The 16,790-nt window shown below is 44.1% G+C and overlaps 1 protein-coding gene across 7 annotated transcripts in view; it reads left to right on the top strand.

Moving 5' to 3' along the window:
- DSCAM (DS cell adhesion molecule) overlaps positions 1-16,790 on the top strand; it is a 635,668-nt gene that overhangs the window by 601,193 nt on the left and 17,685 nt on the right. For 5 of the 7 annotated variants that reach the window (XM_068270399.1, XM_068270402.1, XM_068270397.1 and 2 more), the window contains one exon: positions 2,286-2,348. The exons of the other annotated variants lie outside the window; for them this stretch is intronic. In XM_068270399.1, the coding sequence (XP_068126500.1) occupies positions 2,286-2,348 (63 nt within the window). The remainder of the gene's footprint in view (positions 1-2,285; positions 2,349-16,790) is intronic. 7 annotated transcript variants of the gene reach the window in all.

The following is a 16,790-nucleotide window of genomic DNA, read 5'->3' as shown; positions in this document are numbered from 1 at the left end:
ATGCCTAATTGCTCGGCAGATAGATGGTAAGATTGATAAATTTCCAACATGTTGAACTTCAACTATCTGGCAGGTAAATCTTATGCTGGGTACACACGTTGCGATTTCCCGCTTGATTTGCAGGATCGATGGGATTGATTCGATTATTTCCAACATATTCGATCGTGTTTCGATGGATACAGCCGTCGATTTTGCATATTAAGTATGCAAAATCGACGGCTGTATCCATCGAAACACGATCGAACATGTTGGAAATAATCTAATCGATCCCGCAAATCGAGCGGGAAATCGCAACATGTGTACCCAGCATAACAGAAAATTGTGTGGTGTATTCCCAGCATAACAGAAAATTGTAAGGTGTATTCCCGGCATTATGCTGGGCATACACGGCGCGATAATGCGCCGGTATCGAGCCAGCGCGTCCCTGCTCGCTCGCGCGTGCGCACGGATCGATTCCCGCTCGTCCCCGCGGGCACTTCCTTATCTACGCTTCGTTTTTGCCCATTGTCTGCCCGCGGGAATCGATCCACGCGGTGATCGGACACGTCGGAAATTATCAATCGAGCCATCAGCGGCCCGATTGATAAGGAGCAGTCGAGCCGTGTATGCCCAGCATTAGAGCAGAGAGGAAGTTCTGAATTCTAGTCCACTTTAAAGTGCATAAAATCAAAAATCACTTCTTTATTTTTATCTGGTAAACAAGTAATAAGGCTGCTAACCAGGCAATTCAAAAGTAAAAAATCGCTACTATTGCTTTTCTTGTTGATAAATGATCATTCCCTAGTTTACCTGACTCTTATTTGGTACATTGCCACACAAAGGAAGTTGCAGAACATGCTGGGTTGTCCTTTTTTGCTTCTTTACTTCCCCCTCAGACTTAACTAATGGCTGAAGCCTCTTTCCCTCCTGTTTTCCCCTCCCACACCTCTGTTCCTCTCTGATTGGCTAATATTTCTCATGTTCAGACAATGCACTTTCTATTACAGAGCTGGGTGGGAGTACCGGAGGACTGGTAGGAGGGGGGGCAATGCATACACAATTAGGCAGAGGAGTGTAAGGGAGGAAATGACATCAAGATTGGCTTCAAAATAGACACAGTTAAAATGGAAAATCCTAAGAAGATTTTTTTTTTTTTTACTATAGATAAAATCACTAAAATCAAAACATGGACAGTGTAATACATATGTTATTTAAGTAGAGCAAGCATTTATCTACTTAAATATGTGTTTTTTCTGAGATAGTATGTCTGAGAGCTCCGAATGTTCTGGAAGCTGTTTCATTTTTTTTTTTTTTCTGATTTGCTTCAATCCTTATCTGGTGAAGGAAATACTCTTTTGTACACATTTGTATGTATAGGTAATCCACCTATTCCAGTCAACAGTCTACACCGGGGTGGGAAAACTTTTTCCACTTCCACATTCCAGCAGCCCTCATGCCTCTCCTCTCCTCCCTCCCTCCCTGCAGAGTTGCAATCAGTGTGTAATGATAGATTTACCTCGCCCACTGACATCTTCCGGCCGTGATCTCCATGGCCACAGCATCGCCATGGGACACACTGGCACATACTGAGGGTGAATCACATGACTTCACTGTGACCATGGAGATTGGCACTGGAAAGTGCGATTGGGTGAGTTAAAGTTATCACTGTGCACTGCACGAAACTTTGCAGGGAAGGTGGGGAGGAATCCGGGTCTCCATCAGCAGGCCAGATAGATTGCCCAGCACTTATCTACACTAATGCACAGTTGTCAATTGTTTGACTTCTCTAGCTAAAGGTGAGTATTCTCATAAGGATGGTAAAACAGCATTGATAATAAGTGGTGTTGAAGGCCCCCTCCCCAACATCACATCCTTTGTTCTTTGAGTTCCAGCAACACACTGTGGACATTCTCAATATCCAACACCCCAAACAAGGTCCAGTGTACTAAAGATCTGTACAGTAGAGAGCCCAAGCAACTCCCGTGGGGTTAGGAGGGCTAACTGTGCAAGTGGAGACACTGTGTTTTACCTAAACTTCAAGCAGGCAGGACTTTTATAACATGAAAATGGTGAGGTGCACATTCTAGAGAGAGAATGCTGGTTCATGATAGATGTGAAAGAGGCAACATGTTTCCAACTGGTACAACTATTTAAGTGGTGGGACCTTTAACACCATTTAACATAAACATACAATATGGTTTTATCAGTGCTATCTAGATGTTTTAAAGACAATTGACACCTTCAGCCAGCAAGCTTAAAGAGACTCTGTAACAAAATGTTCAGCCTTATTTCTTCTATCCTACAAGGATCGCGGCGAGGACTGGCGGAAACGGCAAAGAGGGATCCAGGAGATCACAGTGACTCGATTGGTATGTTTTTTATTGTACAAAACGGACAGTACAGATTCTCTTTAAGCAATTAAAACCTGCATAATAGTGTCAATTAACAAGACTTCTGGCTAAGGGAGTGGATTACCTGCACTTCGTAGAACCTAGATACTAACTTCATTATAAAAGAAGTCATTTTCTCATTAAGAGTGGCAAAACAACTTCTAGAATGCACTACCGTGCATAGCGTCCGCACAACTTGCACTGCTCACATTAAGCAGCACAGCTTCATGTATCAACCCCCATGTGTTTGTATGGCATTTGGTTCCGAATCGGGTCCCAATCCCCGGTGGAAACAATTGCTGTGTGTGTATCAGGAATGGTCGGAACTGCTGATTTCCGATTCCGCAGAAATTCCGCCAATGCAGATTTCCGCTACCGCTGTATTCCGACGGTATTTGGATTTCCGCAGATTTCCATTTTCCATGGAAAATTCTGCCTATCTCTTACTGCACTACAAATCCTCATTCTCTGATTGGCTTATTCATTCCCAGTCTTCTGATTGGCTTAAAATTACCGACTAGTATGACGGATTTCCACAGAAATTTCCGCTACCGCTTATCGCACTACAAATCCTCAATCTCTGATTGGCTGAGTCATCCCAAGTCTTCTGATTGGCTTAAAATGACCAACTATTGGTTGAACGGATTTTTGCAGAAATTTCCGCTACCGCTTACCGCAATACAAATCCTCATCCTCTGATTGGCAGATTCATCCTGAGTCTTCTGATTGGCTTAAAATTACCGATTATCGGTAAAGCGGAAATTTCCGATGAATTCCGAATTCCGCACACTAATTTCCGCGTACCGCATTCCAATGTGAAAATGTGATTTCCGATCGGAAATGCGGAAATTTCCATTCCGTGGAATCAGAATAAGCATCCCTAGTGTGTATGCACCTAAATAATCTGACTACTCTTTGATGTCCTATTCCAGTGTGATAAGCTGTTATGCTGGACCCAACTACATGGGCACAATATAAAATCCGCCTACTCTGTGACATAACCATCTTCATTTTATGCACGTGTTTTCTCTTTGTATCATTGTCTTTATCGATTTTCCATTTTATTTTCTCACCAGTTAATGGATGCTGTCCTCTAAAAAAAAAATCTTTATAAAGGTGCCAGTAAGTGTAGGATCTTTATGACAGCAGCTTTATGGATCGCGGTGGCTCTTTAGGACCATCTTTGAGCTAAGTGCTCGCACACATATAGGAATGGAGGAGCTTAAAGTGAAATGATTGTAAATAAGAACGCTGTGGAATCCCTTATTCTTATGTTGGTTTTCAAGCACACTCAAAGTAAGAGCGATATAAAGGCTGACATTTTTATTTCCTTTTAAGCAGCGCAAGTTGCCTGGTTGTCCTGCTGATCCTCTGCTTCTAATACATTTAGCCATAGACCCGGAACAAGCATGCAGATCAGATATTTCTGACTGAAGTCTGACTGGATTAGCCGCATGCTTGTTTCAGGTGTGTGATTCAGACTCCACTGCAGACAAAGAGATCAGCAGGACTGTCCGGCAACTAGTATCAATATGTCAGCCTCCTTTTCCCTCTCACTTCAGGTTTCCTTTAAGGGTTGAAAATCTAGATCTCATTGGCATTTATCGCTGCTCTTTGTTTATTTAGCTCTCACAGAGTAGTGATGACATACCAAAGCTATTATCTCTGATCTCCGGAATGTTTGTTCACAGTTGCTGATAAGACCTATTTAGACACTTTAATCTGCCTAAACAAACAGTGAAGAGTTTATTTCTTCAGCAACTTCACGTGGAATAAAGACTTTTCATTGTGTGCTGTGCAAGAGTGTGGATCCCCTTTAAGCTCCATGGACTGTTGAGCCATGTGGTTGGGCCACGTGCATAGAAGATGAGAGAGATGGTAGTATACAATAGGTATACCTAGAGGAAGTGTGTTTAGGTTATTTTTAACAAGGAGCACACGTTGGTTAGAGGTTGAAGTTGAAAGGCCTAAGTTAGAATGCATGTTTGTCAGAAAAAGTGAGTTTTGAGGGAGCACTTAAAGATTTCAAAGGTTGGAGAATGACAGATGTGTTTTGGAAGGGGATTGGTGAGGCTTTTGAGAAATCTTGTATATGTCTATACGAGGTGGTGATTCTAGAGGATGACAGAAGGTCATGAGCAGAGAGAGATTGCGGTTGGGGTGGTACCTGGAAACTAGTGAGAAGATGTAATACAATCAATCAGTTTGTCTGCTCATCTCCTGACTGGTCTGCTGCTGGCTAGAAAAAGTGTTAAAAACCTTTGCAGCTGATGATTTTTGAAAAGCAAAAACATTTTTATTTTTACTGAATCACAAATTTAGCCTGAAGGAGTTCACCTTGAACAAAGCAATTCTCTGCTGAATTCTTTTTCTTCTGTCATGAGAAGCCAAAATCATTGCAAGAGAAAAGTTACTACAACCACGTGAAACATGAACCTTAGGATTTCCAAATACATTGGCAATAACTCTAAGCCTAAGAGGCAAAGTGAAAAATAAAAAAGAGAGCAGGAGCTAGAATGTGTCTCCCGTGGTCAGATAGTTATTGGCTAAGGGTTTTATAAATCACTTTGGACAGTTCATTACTGAGAAACATTAGGAAGTCCTGCATTCCCAGGCTCTGGTCTTCACTGGAGGAGATGACCCTCAAGCGGCGCATAGTCTCTGATGTAATCACTGGAAGACTGGCAACGCATGGCTGTAAGTGCATTAACCCAGTGTACCCAACCAGTGTCAGGCAATGGTTTCTACTGGGAAATGGCATGGATCTATTTTAAGCAGCACGGTCTCAGAGAATTGGCTTTTGGGAAGCCTGCCAGGACTCTGAGCCTGCAAGCTGTTTCCTTGTGATTGCGCTGTGTTTACTGAATTTGTGGATTAGGCAGGTAGTAACATTTCGCGGATGACTGGAGTGGCTCTCCCAAAGCCATTGAATAATAATTGCATACAGCTACAGTATATAAACACTATTGAAGGATAAATTGTAGTAAAGTATACTACTTTTTAGATCCCAATAGTCTACTCATTATCCCTAAAGGCCCCTAGTACCTGCTCCCACCTGGCTACAGGCAAAGCTGGATTAAGGCTAAATAGGGCCCTAAGCAAAGTAGTAGATTTCCCCCCCCCTCATAGCCATGTATAGTTGCCCCCAGTACAGGTAGCCAGCTATAGGTGCTGCCAGTATAGGTAACCAGCTATAGGTGCCCTCAGTATAGGTAGTAAGGTCTATAGGTGCCCCCATATAGGTAGCCAGCTATCGGTGCCTCTAATATAGGTAGCGGGGTCTATAGGTGCCCCCAGTATAGGTAGCAAATTATAGGTGCCCCCAGTATAGGTAGCCAGCTATAAGTGCCCCCAGCATAGGTAGCCAGGTCTATAGGTGTCCCCAGTATAGGTAGCCAGGCATAGGTGACCCCAATATAGGTAGCCAGGTCTATAGGTGTCCCCAGTGCAGGCAGCCTGGAAGGAGGAGCAGCGGGCACAGAGTGGCAGAGGAGATGCCTTCCCCCTCACCTGGGGCCCCCCTTCCGCGCTCCCCCCTCCAGAATTTAGCGCATCGGCAGTGAGCAGGAACGACTTACCTGTTCTCTTCCAGGTGCCGGAGCTCTACATGCTGCTGGTCTGGTCTTCTCAGCTGTCCAATGCCGCTCTCACTGTACTTCCGTTAATCAGGAAGTACAGTAAGAGCGGCATTGGACAACGGAGAAAACCAGTGGCACGCAGAGCTCCAGTGCCTGGAACAAGGAATTAATAAGTTGTTTCCCGCTCGCTGCCATTGCTCTAGATTCTGGAGAGGCAAGCGTGGACGAGGGGCCCAAGGTGAGGGAGCCCTCTTCTCCCCTTTCCTGTTCTGTGCCCCCTCCTGCTCCCAGCCCAAAGGCCGATGCTGCAGTGCTGATAAGGCCCCCTAATACTCCGAATGCAACTGCTTCTTTTGCCTGGTGGATAATCCAGCCCTGCCCACAGGTATTAGCTGCCTACCAGTAAATGCAGATAGTGCAGCTCTCTACAGATGCTACATGATGCTGAGTACATAATAGATGGTCTTATTCATTTCACTAACGGGGCTGTCTGTAGTTTAGCCATGTTTGCTGCTAGGAGCATTAGCGGTGTACGTAAACTTAAACAGTGCAGGAACTACTGCAAGATCTTGACCTCTGCTTCCCTGGTTCAGTCTGGTGGACACGTTTTTTGCCCCATGCCAGAGTCTTTGTTGCTTTTGTTAAATATGTAGTAGTGCCCCTCCCTTTTCAAGTATTTCCCCCCTCTGTGTAAAATTCATATACAGCAGCCCCTCTTTCCCATGTATGGTTCTCCTGAGCAGCAGCTCCCCTGTTCCATGTGTTGCTCCCCATTTGCAGCCTTCCTATTTCATCTGCAGCCTCCTCTTCTGCATGCAGGAACCCCTGGTCCATGGCCAGCCATCCCCCTGGGCAGCAGCCACACAAGGCCTGGGACTTTATGGCCTTTACAGAAATCCAGCCCTGCTGGCGAAAGCAGATGCTGTAACCTGTTGGAGGAGTAATAGAGAGGCTGTTGGTGCCTCATCTGATTGGTGTACTATATAAACCATACACTTGTTCCTCAAAATACACTTATACATTCCTTCATTAACTATATAATTTATTTATTTTTATTCTAATCTTAACTACGGCCCAACAGCTGAATACAGTGCTGATCTATTTACTTTGTTGTGTGCATATTTGAGTTTAGTAGATAATCATGTCCAGTGGTCAGGTCATATTGGAGAAACCACTTTCTGTGCACAACACATAACAGAACTGTATTATGATCATGTTCTGTGGTTGGGTAATGTTTAGATGTAGCGTTCTATGTATACCCCGTGAAGTAAAACTGTATTATGGTTTGGTCCAGTGGTCAGCAGGGATGAGCAAAAACGTTCTCGCTAAAAGTGAGAGCTTCCTGCAGAGTGTGGGAAGCAAGAGAGGAGAATGCAATGTTAACTCGCCTGGCTTCCACCTGCATTCAGGTGCGTTCCATCGACATACTCTTCATCATTCAAAGCTGGAAGTTCTGGCTCTGAATTTGTACGCCAATGGAACAGAATGCAGGTAGCATCCAGGTGAGTTAAACCGGAATTTCCCACTCTCGCCTCCCACACTCTGCAGGACAATCTTACTTTTCACAAGAGTAGTTTCACTCATCCCTAGTGGCCAGCTTATGATGGGTGTATAGTGCTTTATGTCTAGAATTGTATTATGGTCCTCTCCACTCATCTGGTCATGTTCAGGATGCAGTGTTCTATTTATAGTATGCAATAGAATTGTATTATGCTCCTCTCCACTCATCTGGTCATGTTCAGGGTGCAGTGTTCTATGTATAGTATGTAATAGAATTGTATTATGCTCCTCTCCACTCATCTGGTCATGTTCAGGGTGCAGTGTTCTATTTATAGTATGTAATAGAATTGTATTATGCTCCTCTCCACTCATCTGGTCATGTTTGGGGTGCAGTGTTCTAATTATAGTAAGTAATAGAATTATATTATGGTCCTCTCCACTCATCTGGCCATGTTGGGGGTGTAGTGTTCTATTTATAGTATGTAATAGAATTGTATTATGCTCCTCTCCACTCATCTGGTCATGTTCAGGGTACAGTGTTCTATTTATAGTATGTAATACAATTGTATTATGGTCCTCTCCACTCATCCGGTCATGTTCGGGGTGTAGAGTTCTACAGTCCTGGCCAAAAGTTTTGAGACTGACAAAAATATTAGTTTTTTTACAAAGTATGCTGCTAAACTGCTTTTAGATCTTTGTTTCAGTTGTTTATGTGATGTACTGAAATATAATTATAAGCACTTCATAAGTTTCAAAGGCTTTTATTGACAATTACATGAGATGTATGCAAAAAGTCAGTTTTGCAGGGTTGGCCCTTCTTTTTCAGGACCTCTGCAATTCGACTGGACATGCTCTCAATCAACTTCTGGGCCAAATCCTGACTGATAGCAACCCATTCTTTCATAATCACTTCTTTGAGTTTCTCAGAATTAGTTGGTTTTTGTTTGTCCACCCGCCTCTTGAGGAATGACCACAAGTTCTCAATGGGATTAAGATTTGGGGAGTTTCCAAGCCATGGACCCAAAATTTCAACGTTTTGGTCCCCGAGCCGCTTAGTTATCACTTTCGCCTTATGACACGGTGCTCCGTCGTGCTGGAAAATGCATTGTTCTTCACCAAACTGTTGTTGGATTGTTGGAAGAAGTTGCTGTTGGAGGGTGTTTTGGTACCATTCTTTATTCATGGCTGTGTTTTTTGGCAAAATTGTGAGTGAGCCCACTCCCTTGGATGAGAAGCAACCCCACATGAATGGTCTCAGGATGCTTTACTGTTGGCATGACACAGGACTGATGGTAGCGCTCACCTTTTCTTCTCCTGACAACTCTTTTTCCAGATGCCCCAAACAATTGGAAAGGAGCTTCACCTGAGAATATGACTTTGCCCCAGTCCTCAGCAGTCCATTCACCATACTTTCTGCAGAAGATCAACCTGTCACTGAAGTTTTTTTGAGAGAGAAGTGGCTTATTTGCTGCCCTTCTTGACACCAGGCCATCTTCCAAAAGTCTTCGCCTCACTATGCGTGCAGATGCGCTCACACCTGCTTGCTGCCATTCAGGGCCGGAGCTATCATTGGAAAAAATAGGCAGTTGTCCCAGGGCCCCAGAGCCTGTAGGGGCCCCCAAGGTGTCCCTCCCCCATCTTAAATGTTGCTCCCCATGGATTCTGCAGAGTCTGTTAAGTTGGGAGGTGATTGGGGGAGGGTCAGCAGCCAGCTCAGGGGCCTAGGAGGGAAACTTGGCTGCAAAAAAGGGCCTCTAATGGCACTTTTTGGTCGGGGGGTGTCTGGGGGGGCCCCCAGGCTAATTTTGCCCTAGGGCCCAATTGTTACTTGAACCGGCCCTGCTGCCATTTCTGAGCAACCTCTGCACTGGTTGCACTCCGATCCCGCAGCTGAATGCTCTTTAGGAGACGATCCTGACGCTTGCTGGAATTTCTTGGACGCCCTGAAGCCTTTCTAACAAGAATTGAACATCTTTCCTTGAAGTTCTTGATGATCCTATAAATTGTTGATTTAGGTGCAATCTTAGTAGCCACAATAACCTTGCCTGTGAAGCGATTTGTATGCAACGCAATGATGGCTGTATGCATTTCTTTGCTGGTCACCATGGATTGTATTTATAGTTTGTAATAGAATTGTATTATGGTCCTCTCCACTCATCTGGTCATGTTCGGTGTGTAGTGTTCTATTTATAGTATGTAATAGAATTGAATTATGTTTCTCTCCACTCTTCTGGTCATGTTGCGGGTGTGGTGTTCTATGTATAGCATGTAATATAGCATTTTATTATGGTCATGCTCAATGATTTGGTCATGTTGAGGTGTAGTGTTCTTTGTATAAAGTATCATAGAATTGTATTGTGGCCAGGTCTATTGGTCGGCTCATAGCCATGCTGAGATGTAGGCAGGGAAGGCACCAACCTTGTTGGCGGTGAATAAAATGGAGTCTGGATGAGAAATATGAGTGGTACTCTCATTATTCAAGAGCTGCAGCATAATCTATACAGTTGGTGAAGCCCAGTTAACATCCCAAGAAGCTGCTCACCAGACCTGAGCAAGAAGGAGGTGAAATGGCACACAAGCAGAGAGGTGGAACTGCCGGATCTGCATGCTTGGTATTTATATGTACCATTTCAGAGTAACCAGCTTACCTTTACAGAGGTTAAGTTAGCTGATTTGACTTGGCTTATGGAGGTGTGACTCCTATAAACATAATATTATCCACAGGAAACAATGGGCTTGGAGGCACGCTTCACAGCTCTGAAGAGGAAGACAGATGAAGCTGCTCGTCTGGATAATGAAGAGCACCATCCTCTGCAGCATGGTGGGATTTTCAGCGGTACTGGTAGATACGCTCATGTAGTCTGTTCTCTCATAGCGAGGATGTGCTAGTGTAGTGTTTTATGTTAATACATTCATGACCAAACGTTTGGCAGTGACACAAATGTTGTGTTTTGCAAGCTGTGCTGGCTCAAGCTTCTTAGATTTTACACGTTTCTATGGTATTCTAAGGAAACATTATAAACATTTCAAAGGCTGTCATTGGCAAATACATCAAAATGAGGCAAAGAGTCAATACTTACCGTGTTAACTGTTCACAACTTCGTCAATTTCCATGCTGGGTTTCAGCTTCTGGGCCAGATCTGGACTGCTGGTCATTCATTCTTGTTGGTGTTTAAATTTGATCACAATTTGTGGGCTTCTGCTTGTCCACTACCCACCCGAGAATGGACCAAAGAATCTCAGTGGCATTAAGGCCTTGCAGCTTTCTGGCCACTAGGCCAAAATTTTAATTTAAGGATCTCTTCGTTGTCACTGGTGCTTATGACATGTTATGACATGGTGCTTCCTCATGCTGGAAAATAGATCAGCAGCAAATCCTTGGCTAGAATTGTGAGTTGTAGAGTTCCGACAGTGCATACACCCAATTACTTTCCACTTGCTCTACAAGCCCCACCCCATTTCTCATCCACCTAACAGGCCCAGTGGGAGGGAATTTAAAATCTCTATTTATAGCCATTATGTTTATTTTTGATTTTCATGTATGTGTATTTGTCTACATGACACTGGCATGTCTGAACTCATTAATAACCTGCACTACCCTGGAAGTACAACCACCAACAAGGACCCACCAGTCCTAAGCCAGGTCCCTGGCTCAAGAGGGACGCAAGTGTGTTGCTGGCAAACTCATACATGACACTCCAGCCTCTACAAATAGATGAGACCTCTGCTATTGCACTCTGCCCCTTCAATATAACCATTACAGTGTGCGCTTTCCTCTGTTGTCCCTTCCAGTACAGTACTACAGGAAGCTGCACCTATATCATCTTCTAAAGCGGATCTATTGGAACTTTATGCCCCTCCACGTACCCTCCGCTCTGCAAACAAGATGAAGCTGATTATTCCCAGGATACACTTAACATTTGGTGCTCGGGCCTTTTCCTACGCAGCCCCTACTCTATGGAACTCACTTCCACAATCAGTACGAGAGGCTCCCTCTCTGGACAGCTTTAAAAAAAGGCTAAAAACTCACCTATTTTCCCTAGCCTTTGAGACTGCATAATGCAGGGTCACAGTGCTTTGAGTCCCCAGGGAGAAAAGCGCTATATAAATACTATTGTTATTGTTGTTATTGTTATTGTTAAAGGCTCACAGGTCACTATTGCAAAACCTTACTGTTATAACACAGGACTATCCAGATGTCCCAAACAGTTGGAAGGAGAACTTATCAGAGAAATTTATTTGGAAAGAAGTGGCTCCTTTGCTGCCCTTTTTGACATCATGCTAGTGGCCAAAAGTCTTTGCTTCACTGTGCATGCACATGCTTTCACACCCACTTGCTGCCACTATTAAGCAAGCTCTGCACTGGTGACAACACCATTTTGTGGCCAACTCCTGGAGAGTGGTCTAGTGGTCCCCCTTCCCATGCAGCAGGCACCTCTGAGCACATTAGCTGCACTCATTGACTCTGCAGACTTATATTTGCATCCTCCTGCCAAAACCAACAAGCTGAAGAGGGGCAGACAGAGAATATACCGTGCTGTCGCCACAAAGTGTTAAACTGCTTCCGGATGATGCTAGTTGATATCTACTCCCTGTTTGTGACCTGTTATACCTGCCAAGGACTAGATTTCAACTTCCAAATCCCATTGGTTCACATTTATCACAGGGTCAGGAGCCAATGTAATTAGCTCCTGACTTTGCGGTAATATCAACGGCTGAGCGAGTGAGCTTCGGGAGAGAGTCGCGATAGGCGGTAGTGGCGGGTCCCTGCAGCGTGACCTCAGTAGGCCCCTTTTTTTTGTACCAGCGGTCTGTGGTCCTTATAGTTAACCTAAGACAAAAGGATGGGAAAGTTTTATTCATACATGGGGCTTCCTCCAGCCCCCTCCACACAGATCGCTCCCTCCCTACTGTCCTCCGCCTCCTGGATGGTCCGGTAAATGCCTGGTTATCTTCAGTCAGTCAGATGTACTGCACATGCCCAGCAGCACGCGCCCTGCCACGCTCTCGTTGACTGGAGCGCACAGACGCAGAGTGCTCCCAGCCGCAGGAGCGCGGGTGGACTGCGCCTGTGCCGACTGGCAGAAGATAACTGGGCATCTACCGGACCATCCAAGAGGGGGAGGACAGTGGGAGGGAGAGAACTGTGTGGAGGGGACTGGAAGAAGCCCCAGGTACTGTATGTATAAAACTTTTCCAATTTTTTGTCTCAGGCACACTAAGGGGCTAGAGACTGCTGGTACCGAAGTGGTTAAATAAGAGTATTGTGACCCAACAATATCTTTGTTTTATATATTCTTTCTCTCACTGATGCTCAAGTCAAAGCTATTTATGATCAATCATGCTGTGATTGTGAAGATATGTCCATATCACTGTACTTTGTATTTACATTATACAAGTTTAAATAACTTAGTGACTCTTTTAGAGTCAGTCTTTCTGAGGGCCGTCTAATATTGTACATTGTAATGAAAATGACTGGAGGCTTTTGGTGGCGACAACAGATTTTATATTGTAAGGCTCTTGGCAGCTGCCACTAGATTTGCAGTATAAGGGATTTTTTGTTTGTTTTCACTCTGCTTGGGTAACTTTATGTCTTGTAGCAGCGTTAAAAGAAATAATTTTTATGAAAATAGTTGGATCAGCCCGAGGCACCATCTGTGCCTGTTTTTTTTTTCTTTGAGCCACAACTTAACCTTCTCTGTTCCAGCGAATCATTTGCCAGAGTTTAAGCAAAAGTGTAAGCCCAGGTCATCGGGACTATATCGGGGTCAACTGTGGCTCTTCTGAAAGGTGTATGAACAGCAAATTAGAGAATTACTTTAGTCTATTGCTAGCTCACTGCCCCAAGATGCAAAAGAGGGACTCTTGAAACTGGTTGACATGAAAGACACACCCGCACAATCCCTCCAGTTATTGCTTCCTCTCAAGTCACAACCACAACCCTCTGGACATGCACAAACCACCACTAGAAACAGATAGAAACACGTGGAGAAGCGCTCTATTGGTATAATTCATTTTTTTTTACAATCCATGAAAGATGAAGTTACTAGAAGTAAGAGGTAGCTGTGCTTAACATGGGCAAATCCCATCAGTTCTGTCTGTATCCACTATCCCCTACAGTGCTGTGGCCAGCCGCCCTGTTGGTCCTGGATGTTAAGAGAACATAAGTTTAGGTGGCAAACCTCCATGTGCCAGTGAAGTGCTACGTGTTTCAGAGCTCCACACCTTTGTCAGGTATCACTATAAACAGTTTCCCACATTTCGGTCCTGGACACATCATAGGGAACTTTTTTAGTATGTGGACAACTGCACAGGTAGCTGGAGATGATGACTGCCAGCTGATAAGCTTGTATAAGTGGAAGCAGGAAATCTGGGCGCCTGCAGCTGCTAGGAAGTTTGGGTACCGCCATAGACCACAATATTAATTGTGGTTTTAGCCGCACCCAGTGGACAAGATGGGAACATGATATAGGCGAAGCGCCTGAGGGAGGAGCGGAGGGACCAATATCGGCAGAGAATGGGGCGCAGATAGCACGCGGCAGGTGTAGAATGTGCTCGTGTTAGCCATAGGTGGGGGGTTATAAGTGTTAGGTTTAGGTAGAGGTAGGTTAGTGTTAGAAGCGGGAAAGATAGTGTGAGAGGAAGGTGGACATACTTTTTTTTCATGTACATCAGTTGTGGGGACAAAATAATCAATGTTGAATAATTGACTCTGCAGTGGTAATAAGCATCGGTTTCATTATGCAGAAGGATTGTACTCTTCCCGATGTTTTGGAAGGTTGCTCACGGAACCCCCTTCCAATGCTGCCCTACAGGTACAATATGCTCTGGCTATCGCTTTAATATTTCAGACACTTTAGTCAATCAGACCATTCATTGCCACTGGGGTGACCTAGCACAGTGATGCATTCCCGCTGGTCGCCAACCTCTTTGAAGCATAAAGATGCTTATTAGTACTAATCGCTTCCTCCCAGAAGAGGCAAGATTTGTGATGGAGAACGAAAAACAATATCCATAAGCATTCCCTGGAACCCTGTGGTATACTTATTAGATTATGTAATATACATTACCAGAGGGGTGCAGACCCCCTTTATTGTGCTGCTTATTAAAAGTAGGCTACATACACACTCAATATTTTCATCAGGTGAGAAAATAATTTTTGATTGTCTTGGATAAAAATCTAAATGAAGTACAAATGTCACTGATAACATTGTTCGTGTTCTGCAAGAGTGTGCAAAGCAGTAATCAAAGCAAAAGGTGGCTACTTTGAAGAATCTAGAATATGACACATTTTCAGTTGTTTCACACTTTTTGGTTATGTACTATACTTCCACATGTGTTAATTCATAATTTGGTTGCCTTCAGTGTGAATCTACAATGTTCATAGTCATGAGAATAAAGAAAACTCTTTGAATGAAGAGGTGTGTCCAAACTTTTGGTCTGTACTGTACATGTCAAACTCCTCGGAGCCATAAGATGTAGCCCTCAGGTGGTTTCCCCACTTCGCATTATGTTTGGCTCACTGTAGACTACCAAAGAAGCTATATTGGAGGGTAAGTCCTAGATCACCAGGGAAGCCATATGGAGAGAGTGAGAGAACTAGATACCAGGGAACTGTATAGGGGAGGAAAAGGGGCCACTAAACATCAGGGAACTGTATAGGGGATGGATGTGAACAAGGACTCATAAAGTTCACTGGTGTCTAATAACCCCCCCCCCCCCCCCCCCCCCCCGGGCTATTAGACACCAGTGAACTTTATGAGTCCTTGTTCACATCTAAAATCAAAATCGCAAGCGTTTTGCGATTTTGTGCGCAATTTTTTCTAGCGCCTCCCGACACTTGCCTGTGCGCTGCGTTTTTTTAAAACGCTTTCTAAAACACTTTTGCAGAGCGATTTTTTAATTCACTTCCTGACGCAAGTCAGAAAGTGAACTCTTCGACCCGGAAAATAATAAATACAATCTATTTATTCTTAAAATGGGGAACGCAATCGTCGCACTAAGCGATTTTGTGAGCGCAAAGCGGACGAAACGCGCTGACCCTTCTCATAGAGATTCATTGCACAAGCGTTTTGTGGGCGATTTTGAAAATCGCCTGCACTTGGAATAAAAAAGGCTGAAAATGCCCTAGATGTGAACGAGCCCTAAAGGTGGCCAGTAACGGTCCAATTTCTAGCGAAAAATCGTTAGAGCGATCAGAAATTCTGATCGGACGAAAAATCGTTCACTACACCGTCAACTAACCAATTTTTGCTTCCTATCTATCACGACCAACAAGAAAATCCAAATTTTGGTTCAACGAAAATTCAATCGGATGATTGTTTTTATAATCGTTCATCATCGATTGTGCCCATCAACTGAGATTATTTACAACCAATTCGATCAGAATTTCTGATCACTCTAACAATTTTTCGCTAGAAATTGGACCGTTAGTGGCCAGCTCTAGTGAGGAATGTCTTTCAAGTTGAGAGAGAGTGAGACAGGGATCTCTACCCTGGCGATCTGGTTACAGAGCATCTGAATAGTGAGGTGGATATCTTATATTTCAATATGCTTGTGAAGTGCTAGAAATCCTGTATGGATCAATAATATTGGTTGCATTCCTTTGTGCTATTGCGTTTATTAATAACACATATTGGGCTTGATTCACAAAGCGGTGCTAACCTACTTAGCACGCCTAAAGTCTTTAGACGTGCTAACGAGGGTGCTAAGTAGGTTAGCACCGGATTTCTCAATCAGATCACGCGCAAAGTTTTACGTGCGCATAGGATGGAGGCGGAAATAGAAAGGGGCATGGTTTTAAAAAATGGGGCTTGGTTAAAAGTGTGGCAGAGGCGTGTCTGTGTCCCTTTTTCCTGTCTCCAAAAGTTGGGAGGTATGTTGTAGCCATAGACCCTGAACAAGCATGCATCTATCTATCTTCTATATATATAATAGAGTGAGGGCTTGTTTCCACTGTTGCGACGTGATTTCGGCCGCATTCCGACGCTTGTAAAAACGCATGCGGATGCGTTTCCACATGCGTTTTTACCCGCGATTTCGCCTGCGATTTCGCATGGCAGGGTGCCATGCGAAATTAACCATGACACTGCCAGGGCTAAATAAAATTGAAAAAGGTGCGAAATCGCACGCGAAATCGCGGGTAAAAACGCATGTAACAAACGCATGCGTTTTTACTATTAAATACATTAGCGGCGATTCGCACGGATTCCCGACGCAGGCGAAATCGTTGGCTCTTTTGTGCGTTTTTTTCACGCTGAAAAAAACGCACCTCAACAACGCTACAGTGGAAACAGGCCCATACACTTGTATTACATGTGCGGATCTGCATGCGTTGGACGCA

Source organism: Hyperolius riggenbachi, chromosome 2 (genome assembly GCF_040937935.1).
Source record: "Hyperolius riggenbachi isolate aHypRig1 chromosome 2, aHypRig1.pri, whole genome shotgun sequence".
In the NCBI taxonomy this organism is placed as follows: Eukaryota; Metazoa; Chordata; class Amphibia; order Anura; family Hyperoliidae; genus Hyperolius; species Hyperolius riggenbachi.
Note: the sequence above shows the minus strand (reverse complement) of the source record. Positions and strands in the feature narration are given on the sequence as shown.